This window comes from Sciurus vulgaris (genome assembly GCF_902686455.1).
Source record: "Sciurus vulgaris genome assembly, chromosome: 8".
Classification (NCBI taxonomy): domain Eukaryota; kingdom Metazoa; phylum Chordata; class Mammalia; order Rodentia; family Sciuridae; genus Sciurus; species Sciurus vulgaris.
In genome coordinates, this window is record NC_136468.1 from 23,179,567 (window position 1) to 23,192,225 (window position 12,659).

The 12,659-nt window shown below is 33.0% G+C and overlaps 1 protein-coding gene and 1 long non-coding RNA gene across 9 annotated transcripts in view; one reads left to right on the top strand and one right to left on the bottom strand.

Moving 5' to 3' along the window:
• The window catches only part of MKLN1 (muskelin 1), a 322,083-nt gene that overhangs the window by 99,944 nt on the left and 209,480 nt on the right, over positions 1-12,659 (bottom strand). For 7 of the 8 annotated variants that reach the window (XM_079150174.1, XM_079150175.1, XM_079150170.1 and 4 more), the window contains 2 exons: positions 11,532-11,641; positions 9,802-9,994 (listed from right to left, as the gene is read on the bottom strand). In XM_079150174.1, coding sequence (XP_079006300.1) covers positions 9,802-9,994; positions 11,532-11,641 — 303 coding nt within the window. Of the gene's footprint in view, positions 1-9,801; positions 9,998-11,531; positions 11,642-12,659 lie in introns of those variants that run through there. The other variant, XM_079150177.1, reaches the window with a different exon arrangement.
• Positions 1-12,659, top strand: part of LOC306667537 — a 146,278-nt gene that overhangs the window by 89,455 nt on the left and 44,164 nt on the right. The gene's annotated exons all lie outside the window — the stretch shown is intronic.

Genomic DNA, 12,659 nt, shown 5'->3' on the forward strand with positions numbered 1-12,659 from the left:
AAAAAGGAAAAAGGAAGGAATTTTTTAAGAAGTGCCCAATGAATCTGATCCAAAAGAAAAATGTAGTCATCCAATTGATGAAAATCTCCAAATACTTTTCCATTAATATAAAAGTTAAACAATTCTCTCTATAACATAGCACAGAACAGAAACAGTTGCAAGTAAAGGTAAGAAGAGCTGAAGGTATAATGGTAAGATAACAAAAGAAATAAAACATGAATTGTCAGAGTAGAGAGAAAACAAAGTATCAGAGAAATAAAAATCAGTGTTAGCAGGAGAAAAGATGCTAATAATAATAGTAATGGATATAATATAAAAGATTTGGGGAAGAACATGCAGTTTAAAAGAACAACAAGAAAATGAGAGAAATAAAAGAGAGAGAAAGGCAAGATACACTTAACTGGGAAAAAAAAAAAAAAAAACTACACAATCGTAAACAGGATACCACTGTAGTTTAGCATTACCACTGCAGACAGCCTGGTAATAAAACTAAAAAAAGAAATCTAAAACAAATTTAAAATATTTAAACAGCCTGAGGAAAAGAGAAATTACATTCAAAGGATCACAGATGAAAATGACAGCATACTTCTCATCAGCAACAATGGAAGTCAGTTAACAGTGGAATGATATTTAAATGTGTTTGAAGAAACTAACTGCCATTCTAAAATTCTATATCCAGCAAAAATATCCTTTCAGAAAAGAGACAAAAGTTTCACATAAACAAAAACAATTGACTTTCATTAGAAAAAAATTTAAAGGATGTGCTTAAGGCAGGAGGAATAAAATCCTAGATATAATATGGATCAAAAATGTAAACAGTTAAAAAGAAAAAAAATCAGTAAATATTTGCGTTAAACTAGTGAACTCTCTTTAAAATAAGAATAGTAATATTTTACAGGGTCTTCAAATGTGGGATCAAAATCAGTGATAATAATAAAGCATCGGAATTAGGAAGGTAAGTTCCACTAAACTGAAAGTGCACTAAGTCCTTGTATGGGAAGAGAGAAAGGGTAGTGACCAATTTTATTAAGTCAGTGAGGTATACTTGTTATGATTTCTAGACCAATCATAAAAAAATATAAATGGAAAACATTATAGCCAAGCTAACAAGGAAAAAATGAAGATTACAAATGAAAAGATTGTTGAGACACAACAATCAAAAAGACAGACATGAAAAAGTTTACAAGGTCAAATTAGCAATAATCACACATATAAATGAAATTTGAAATATCCAAATCAAAAGAAGATAGCCAACACTGGATATCTTTAAAAAAAAATCCAACTAAATTTATAGAAGCTACTCCTTTAAAGGAAGGATACAAGGGGCTGGAGTTGTGGCTCAGCGGTAGAGTGCTTGCCTAGCATGTGTGAGGCACTAGGTTCCATTCTCAGCACCACATATAAATAAAAGGATAAAATAAAGATCTATCAACATCTAAAAAAATATTTTAAAAAAAGGATACAAAAAGTTTGGAAATAAACTACTGAAAAAGATGTCATGCAAACACTAAATGAAAGTGGATGTTTTGATATAAAACAATTTATGCTTTAGAGCAAAAATATTACTAGAAATAAAAAAGGATTTCATAATAAAAAGATTTAACTGAGCTGGGCACAGTGGCATATGCCTATAATCCTAGCAGCTTGGAAGGCTGAGGCAGGAGGATTCCAAGTTCAAAGTCAGCCTCAGCCTGAGCAATTTAGTGAGATCCTGTCTCAAAATAAAAAAATAAAAGGGGTTGGATGCAGTTCAGTGGTTAAGCACCCCTGGGGTTAACACCTAGTATGAAAAAAAAAAAAATAAAAGAATTTAAAATCTGTATGTAACTTAAAATGGCATAAAATGCATAAAGTAAAAACTGACCAAACTTTAAAGATACAAAAATCCACAATAAGAGTGAAAAGTATAAACACATTTTTCTCTATAGATGAGAATCCAAGATGATCTTTATTGACAAAGATGTGTGCAATGTAATTTAGCAACCTTGACCAACTAGACATGTATAGAATACTACTTCCAACAACAGAATTTACACGCCGTTTAAGTATAATGTGTGTGTGAGAAAGTGTAAATACGCACGCATACATATGTAAAAAACAAACTGCACCATAGAGCAAGTTTCATCAAACTTCAAAGAACTGAAATCACACAGAATGTATACTCTAACCATTATGCAATTATGCTAGAAATCAGTAACAAAATAACCAGAAAACATTTATGTATTTAGAAACTAAAAACTACATTTTTATATAATTACGGCTCATAGAAGAATCATTTCATTTCATAATGAAAATACTAAACTAGACAAAAATGGAAATACTCCATAGAATAACCAGGATGCCTATGGACTGATACCCCCAAAACTGTGAGCCCCTCAAATAAACTTTTCCTCCTTTACAATTATTCTTGTCAGGTCTTTTGGTCACAGCACTGAGAAAGCTGATTAAAACAATTCCCAAAGAAGGAAAGAGACAATAGTAAATAGCATAAGTCCAAAGAATAGCATAAGTCAAGGGACATAGAAGGGATCAGTAAACCATAAACTGTGTTTTCTCAAAATAAGACTAGTGAATTTAGTAAACGTCTGATGAGAAGGAGGAGGGGGAGAGGCGGAGGAGGAAGAGAAGAAGAAATCATAAATAGCCAATATAAAAAACAAAAAAGGGGCATCTCAGGAAATTCTGCAAACATTAAACAGATAATAAGGGGATGATAGGTATATCCTAATACCCACAAGTCTGAAACTTTAGATAAAACAGATAATTCCTTAAAAATATATAGCTTAAAAGCTACCAAACAACCCTAATTATTCTTACAATATTTAAAGAAATTGAATTAATAGGTAAAAACTACTGCCACTAAGTAAACTTCAAGCATAGAATGATTCACTAGTAATTTCTACCAAGTATATAAGAATGAAATCCTAACACATGCAAAAACCAGGACCCGTTATGTGAAATTAGGATAACACAGATACTAAATACGAAAGAAACATAAGAATGGGGGGGGGGGGGGGAAGAAAAGTGGAAGACTACTAAGAAAATATTGATCAATTTAAATCCAAGATACACCATAAGAAATACATGACAAAAGCTAAGCACATCTGAGCAATGCAAAGTTAGCTTAACGCTAGAAAATCAATCACTGTGTTTTCAGGTGTTATGCTTAAAGTAGGAAAAAAAAGTCACATCATAAAGGTAGAGGAAAAAATGATAAAAGACAATAACCATTTGTAACAAAAACTCTTAACAATCTAGGAATCTCATGTAGAGATCTCCCAAAACTCAAAATCAAAAATTATAGTTAACAATGAAATGATGACAGCATTTCTTTTGAGATCTTGAACTGTATAAGAATATACACTATCATTAGCTTCCTCAATCTTCTATTAGACAACTTAGCCCACAGATTAAACACAACAAGGGGGAAAGGCATAAGGGCTGGCATGGAAGAAAAAAACAAATTTATGCTTAAGTAATTTTTACTGAATGAAAATGAAAACATAGCATAACCAAATTTGTGAAGTAACAACTAAAGTAGTGCTAAGAAGGAAATGTTTAATACTAAATGCCTCCTTTACGAAAAAAAGGATCTCAAATCAATGGCTTCCACTTTTAAGGAAAAAGAAAAGGGAGAAGAAAAAAAGAAATAATAAAAAGCAAAAATCAAATAGAAGGAAAAAAAAAAAAAAAAGAGTCATTTTCTTGACATAAAATTGACAGATTTCTAGCCAGACTTCTGATGTGATATAAAAACACTAAGAAGAAAATAATAAAATATTATGAAGGTGGGTGTGATGGTGCACGCCTGTATTTTCAGTGGCTCTGGAGGCTGAGGCAGGAGGATCACAGGTTCAAAGATAGCCTCAGCAACTCAGTGAGGTTGTAAGCAACCTAGTGAGACCCTGTCTAAAATTAAAGGAAAAGGGGTTGGGGAAGGTGTGGCTCAGTGGTCAAGCACCCTTGAGTCCAATCCCAAGAGGGAGGAAGGGAGGGAGGGAGGGAGGGAGGGAGGGAGGAAGGAAGGAAGGAAGGAAGGACATTATTAACAATTTTACTTCAGAAATGGGCATATTCCTTAAAAGACATAAACTACGAATACTCACAAGATGAAACAATGTAATGAAACAATGTAAACAACACTTCCTCTATTAACATTAAGTGTGTAGTTAAAAATCTCACCATTAAGTTCACCATCTGTCTTCTCTGGTAAATTCTACCATATTACTACCCATTCTACAAAAATATTTTCAGAAAATTGAAAAGGAAATAATTCTCACTTCATTCTTGAAGCCAAGCATTACACAGACACCAAACCAAGATGTGAACATTATAACGAGATTGCAGACCAGTATACAAAACACTCGGATATACATAAAAATATCCAATAAAAATTGTTCAAATAAAATCTAACACTATCATATGTATGAAATAGAATGAAGTTGGATGACTTACACTACTTGATTTTAAGACTTATGGAGCTATTAGTAATAAGGACAGTATAAACTGGTGAAACATACTTGATTTCCATATAATTTCTTAAAAATCTTAGATCCACACTGGGTACCATATTCATAAATTAAGTCAAACTTAATAATATACTTGATTGTAAATCCTAAACCATAATACTCCTGGAGAAAAACAAAGGAGAGACAGTCTTTGTGATCCTGGGTTACATAAAAATTCTTAGACCCAGTATCAAAGATATGATACATAAACAACAGTGGATAAATTAAGCTTCACCAAAATTAAAAATTTCTGATGTTCAAAAGACACAGAGGGAATATATGTTCAAACATGTATTTGATAAAGGGTTTATAGCCAAAAAATATATAGAACTCTTAATATGCAATCACAGGAAGACAAATAATTGAATTAAAAAAATGGACAAAAGATCTGAATAGGCAGTTCACCACAGAAGAGAGATAGAAAATTAGTATATAAAAATATGGTAAACATCATTATTATTAGGTAAATGCAAATTATAACCACAAGACACCACTATACATCTATTGGAATGGTTAACATTAAAACATCTGATTGACCTTACTAATTACTGGCAAGGATGTGGAGCACCTGAAACTCTGATACACATTACTACAAATATAAAACAGTACAACACTGAAGAAATGGCTTAAAAAGTAAAACACGTACATACCATATGATACAGACATTTCATTCCTAAGTAACTACCCAGAAAAGCAAAAGTGTATTTCCATATAAAGATTTGTACATAAGTGTTCATAGCACCCTTACTTGCAATAGCCCCAAACTGTAAACAACTCAAACATCCACCAACAAATGAATGCATAGGCCAACTATGGTATATCCAAACTATGGATTATTACTTAGGAAAAAAAAGAAATAAATATTGATGCACACAACAATACAGATGAAATTCAAAATAATTATAATTGAAAAAGCCAGACAAAAAGAGTATACACAGTATGATTGACTTATAAAAAATGAAAATTAATGCACAGTGACAGAAAGTAAATCAGTGGTTGCCAGGGAAGGAAACTGAAGCATTGGGAAGGAGGGCTGAATCACAAAAGGGCATGAGGAAAATCGTGGAGTGGTGACTGTTACTATGAGTATGGTGATGGTATCATAAGAATGTGCGTGTGTGCATGCGCACGTGTGCATACGTATGTCAAAACTTATTAAACAATTCAAATATGTACAGATTATAATATGAATTATATCTCAATAAAGCTCTGTAAAGTTAAATAAGTATTTTTTTATAAAGGCAGTCAAACTTATGTAAAAAATTTAAATAGCTATTAAAAAAATGGTCTACACTCTCTAAAAGCAAACTTATTTGTTGAAATAAGATAAGTTATGCAAAGGAAGTTTTACTGTTTCTATGAGTAAAACTTTCCTGTTCCTAGGTGATTAGTTATGCCCATTATCAATGGATTCTACATTGTCAGAGAAGTAATGGCATTTATTCATTCAGAAATCTTCTCTAGTGAAATTAAATATAAATACAGGGATGTTTCCAGGCCAACAGAATAAAAAATAAACATGGTCTGATACTTTTCAAAATACAGACCATATTTGAAAATCATGTAAATTAATATACTAAAAGTAATTTTTGTTTCCTCTATTAAAAACAGCTTTACAGAAGATGATTTTGATTTCCTAGACCTTTCTACTTAGTAGGTAAGAACTTCTTGTCCTCCTCTGCTGTTTTTAGAGGAGCAGGAGCCAAAAAACTGCACTGTTTACTTCCTTATTTGTCCAACAAATCATCATCAGTGAGGTTAGCAGCAAACTGAACAACCCTGGGAGGAATGTTTATTAACCAACAGTGTTCTTAGCACGTTGAGGAAACCCCATTGCAATACAAAAATATGATTTGGCTCTAAGTTCAAAACTAGAGTTATTATCAATTTTCCTAAACTTCCTAAGTTAGGCATCCATAGTACTCAAAGATGCATATGTTTTTGATAGTTTTTCTTAATTGAGTATCCTACCAAAGAGACACCTTTAAAAGGTAACTGTATTAGCTGGGTATGATGGCACAGGCCTGTAATACCAGCAACTCAAGAGGCTGAGGTAGGAGGATCGCAAGTTCAAAGACAGTCTAAGCAACTTATTAGGCCCTAAGAAACTTAATAAGACTCTGTCACAAAATTAAAAACAATGATGATGATGATGATGATGATGATGGCTGGGGATGGAGCTCTGTGTCGGGCGGAACCGAGGCCCAGGGTTACGCCATGTGCATCCAAAGATGGCGACTGGCAGAGAGCAAACGGTGCTCTGAATATGCATGGAGAAAGGCAGAACGCATTTACAATTGGCTGTATGATAATCAGTTCAGCTGCCTAGCACGTGGACAGATATACTTTACATGTATGCTCCAGCGAATGACTGCTTGACCTTTAACAGGATTGGATGGACATATCTGGTTACAATTGCTTATGCATGAGACTGCTTATATATTGAGGGTGTTATTTGAATAAACGGGAAGCTGCTTCATGAACTTCTAAAGAGTACGTGTCTTCTGTCCCGCTGGTCGGGCCGAAAGCGTGAGAAGCGGCTTTCCGTAAGCAGCGGTTTTCGGTAAGTGAAAAGAGCAAGAAGCTGCGTGGAACCGCTTGGAGCAAGCCAGGCAAAGAAGCCGTGGTTTCCCGTAAGAGGAGCCGCGGCAAGCCGCTTGAAGCAGCCCCTTCGGCAAGCAGCCCGCGGAGCTCAATGGTAAAGCGGCCCTGGGTTCAATTCCCAGTACCAAAAAAACAAAAAAGGTCTTCAGTCTTATATAAAGTTACCCATGGCTACTTTATTTTCCCTTAATAAAATGATAACAAGTGCCTTAATGATAAAAATTTGAAACAAACCAATTGAAAAACAAATCACCTGATTCCTCATCCTGAGATTAAAAAGTACAGAATTCACTCTTAGAAATATCATGCATATATACTTTCACTGGCAGCATTTTAAAGGTTTGGTAGGAAATGAATTACATATGTATTCTGTTTATACTTTAAAGTATACTCTATTCCAAAAGTGTCAATCATTTATTTGTAAACATCAACCATCATTTATTAAAAAGGCAGAAACAATGCATAAGGCTTCCTGGCAAGATTTTATACTCAACATTGTATTAATATAATGTCACATTTAATAAACTAGAGCTATAATTCATTCTTTTCATTCTTTAAAAACCAAAAAGACACTATGAATTTTCTAATACTAGACAAAGGTGCCAAAAATATGGAATGGAGAAAAGATAGCCTCTTCAACGAATGGTGTTGGGAAAACTGGAAATCCATATGCAACAGAATGAAACTAAACCCCTATCTCTCACCCTGCACAAAACTCAACTCACAATGGATCAAGGACCTTGAAATCAGACCAGAGATCCTGCATCTTATAGAAGAAAAAGTAGGTCCAAATCTTCACCTTGTTGGCTTAGGATCAGACTTCCTTAACAGGACTCCCATAGCACAAGAAATAAAAGCAAGAATCAATAACTGGGATAGATTCAAACTAAATAGCTTTCTCTCAACAAAGGAAACTATCAGCAATGCGAAGAGAGAGCCTACAGAGTGGGAGAATATCTTTGCCTCTCATAATTCAGATAGAGCACTAATTTTCAGAATATATAAAGAACTCAAAAAACTCTACACCAAGAATACAAATAATCCAATCAACAAATGGGCTAAGGAAATGGACACTTCACAGAAGATGTACAAGTAATCAACAGATACATGAAAAAATGTTCACCATCTTTAGTAATAAGAGAAATGCAAATCAAAACTACCCTAAGATTCCATCTCACCCCAATTAGAATGGCGATTATCAAGAACACAAGCAACAATAGGTATTGGAGAGGATGTGGGGAAAAAGGTACACTTATACATTGCTGGTGGGACTGAAAATTAGTGCAGCCACTCTGGAAAGCAGTATGGAGATTCCTTAGAAAACTTGGAATGGACCTACCATTTGACCCACCTATCCCAACTCCTTGGCCTATACCCAAAGGACTTAAAATCAGCATACTACAGAGATACAGCCACATCAATGTTCACAGCAGCTCAATTCACGATAGCCAGACTATGGAACCAACCTAGATGCCCTTCAATTGATGAATGGATAAAGAAACTGTGGTATATATATACAATGGAATATTACTGAGCTATAAAGAACAATAAAATTATGGCATTTGCAGGCAAATGGATGAAATTGGAGAATATCATATTAAGTGAGATAAGCCAATCTCAAAAATCCAAAAGAGGAATGATCTCACTGATAAGCGGATGATGACACTTAATGGGGGGTGGGAGTGGGACAAGAATGGAGGAAGGAGGGACTGTATGGAGGGAAAAGAGAGGTGGGAGGGGTGCGGGGGAAGGAAAAAAATAATGGAATGAATCAAACATCATTACTCTATGTAAATTTATGAATATGCAAATGGTATGCTGTTACTCTATGTACAAACAGAAACATGTATCCCATTTGTTTACAATAAAAATAAATTAAAAAATAAATTAATTAATTACAAAAAAAACAGTATGAATTCAGATTTCCTTAGTTGTAAAATATCCAACATAATACCTGATAAATATGAATACCTAATAAAAGAGGATGATAATAGCAAGAAGACTAAAACATATGAATTGAAGCAATAAAGTCTGTTTTCTGATTTCCATAAAATGATACGCCAAATTCAATTCTACAAGTTTTATATTGAACATGGGCACCTACTCTGTTGTCATTGTAAAAGTTACTACGTTAAAAAAGATGTTCTATCAGGTCTTAAATATTCAATTGGGTATCATCCTCCAAAGCAATTACCACCTTGGGAGACTATTTACATGTTCAAATATTTACATTTCTTTCAAAGTCACAACACACAGACATTATTTTTCATTCAGATTCCCTTGCTCATTATAATACCCAACCCCCCTCTCTAAAATTAATTCTTAATAGTTTAGCAGTAAATACTGGCTAGAATACTAACAAAAATACTCAAAGGAATAGGCCTATGATACCGAAGGTAAGTAACAATAAAGGTTATTTCTAACTTGGCTTTTTGCTAAATGGATGGTTTCCCATGATGACAGCTTAAATTTAGGTTCTTAAATTTATGTATGTTTCTTTTTTTTTTTTTTTAAGTCCTATTACATTTGGACTATCTCGCATGAAAGAATTCCCACATTCAAGGAGCTAATAATCTTTATGCAATAAAAAAGCAGGAGAAAAAATTATAAGATTTATAAGAGGGATAATCCTATATTTTTTAAAAAAGTTTACTATATACTTGAAATGATCCTAATAAAAATTTCATACCATTTACAGCTTTTTCAATCAGCTCTTCACAAGCATCAAAATCACCCTTCAACACCAGTTTGTCATGCAGATCTGTTAACATAGGATGTTCCAGTGCAATCTTGGTTTTCTTTTGCAGTGATTCAAAAGCCTCTGTATAGTTGTGCTGTCTGAAGTGTTTCAGGCAAAGGCGAATAGCTTCCTGTTCACGGTACTACTAGAACACAAGAGAAAATATGAAAAGAAGAGATTTGCTTGGTTGTTACTGCAGGAAATGTAAACAGGAAATAACTAATCTAAACTGAACATTTACTATTTGCCACGCACTGTACTAATCCTATTCATTATATACAACTATTTTCATCTCTCTAAGAGCGCAACTAATGGTTAGCCCATTGTAATAACTTGCCCAAGGTCACAAAATATGTTGCTGAAAGAGAGATTAAATCAGACCTAATTCCAGAGTCTGAACTTTTAAAAAAGATGTTAATATATTATGCATTAAAATCCACTTCAAATTATAAAAATTGTAACTCCCATGACATCCACTAACCACATTACAAAGCAGGTGCTGAAAGACATAATTAAATAACATAAACAAATTATAAGCTCTATGTTCTTGGTTCTTTATGATAAGATACTACTTGAATGACGAGTATCAAATGTAGAGGTATTACAAATCTGTAAACAGGTTTTAAAATTCAAAGATCATCATGAAGAGACTAAATTTTATCATTTTCTAAGGCTGGGGTACCCCATGTACCCCAGAAGATATCTCAATTAACTAGAATCCAAAAAGTGGATACTCAATTTATAAAACTTTCCCCCTAACAAGATGAATGCCAAAAATTAAAGTTCATAAAAAGAAGATTTTTTAAAAAATCAACTTCAAGACTATGTTTGGGATTATGTTAAATTTTCTGAGTATACCATTGTATAATATAAAAAAACAAAACAGAGAACCACTGCAAGATAATCAAACAACAATGATGTACTTTAAAAGCATTACCATTTAATAAACCAAGAGAATAAGACTTGAAGACTTGAAAAAAATCAGTTTATAGTTAGCTGACTTCTTGATTAGTAAGTTATTAAACATTCCTGTCAGACTACAATTGCCAAGATTCAACCTCATCAAACAACCAAAGAATTATTCTGTACTCAATTAATTTTATGTTAATAGTCTTTTACTTCTTGCCTCTAAAAAAAGATTTATCTTTATCTATACAAAAGTATACAGTTATGTTAAATACTAACACCTGTTCATTATGTTGACTTTGAGAGTCTCAATCATGTTCACATCTTAAATTTTCCATCAGGTGTAAAACTAACCCACTAAAACCCATGTTCAAAGAGTTTTTATCAATGTAGGTTAAAAACAAAATTATGGGCCAAATGGGTATAACAACGTAACAGCTGATGGTACAGCCAGACTACCTGAGTTCATATACCAACTTGAGTAATTTGAAACTGTGTGGGTCAAGGCAAAACTTAACTTCTCTGCAGTTCATTTCTTCATGTGTAAAATAATGAGCTTACAACTGTAACTATCTCATAGAATGACAATGACTAAGTTATCAGGATGGCTTAGAAGCTGGCAGACTACAAATACTTAAATGTTAGCTGATTAATCACTATAATTTTTATCATTATTCTCAATTATTTAAAATAATTCACAATGAAAACAAGAGATTGGCCTATTTTGCCTTCTTTAGAGGCATTAAAATCAGAATTTTAAAATACAGTCCTACCTTGCTATACCAGTTGAGACAGGGTTGCACTACATCAGGATCATCAATACCACTAAGTTCAACATACCAGATGCTGAAGTTAAAGCTGGGCCCCCAGGACAAGAGTGGAACTTTAAGGGGTAGAGAGGGAAGAAGAAAAAAATTAACATGATTCAAATAAAACTTCAGCAAAATAAAAATCACTATTAAACCTATAAAACATTCATTTGATAAATTTTTCTGAGCATCTTTCATATGCCTACCACTGTACTAGGTGCTAAGACTACAATAGCAAAATATATATATATATATATATATATGACTCATGAGGTTTCCTTAGTTAACAAAACACTGTAAGATAAATTCAAAATAATCATATTACTGATCCTGAACTAAACACAACTAGTACTAGATGATTTAACAGTTAAATTATATCAAACCTACATGCAGCAAATAATTATTGTATTATTTAAGTTATATCAGAGTATAGAAAGAGATTACAAGTTGATTTATCAATGCATAATCCTAAAAATAAAATCAAAGACAAAGGATTTAAGGCCAGTAACAGTTATGAATATATATCCAAATTAAAGGGGCAAAAAAGATGCAAATAATTCTACCAGATTTTCAATATAACCAAATAGATCCCATTCAAGGAATAGAAGAGGAAGTATATTAATGTAATCTGCCACCTTAACAAACTGCTAAAAGAAAAAAATGTGTTCAATTACTTTTATAGATGTTAAGAACAATGTATGTTCTGTTCAATATTTTAAAAAATCCTTTATACATAAGGAATAGAAGAGGAAAAGTCTTTATATATATATATATGTATATGTATATATATTAGATGTTGATGGGTCTTTATTTTATTCATTTATTTATATGTGATGCTGAGGCTCGAACCTCACACATGCCAGGCAAGCACTCTACCACTGAGCCACACCCTAGCCCCAAGAGAAAGTCTTTACCTAGTATTTTTAAAGTGACACAACCTTAAAACTTAAATCTAATGATGAAATATTAAATACACTCACTGAAGTCAAAATAAGACCAAGAGGTCCAACATCTCTAATACCCAACCTAATAAGAGAGATCTTAGCCAATGCAATAAGGGGGAAAAAATCATACTGAGAAAAAAAAATGTCA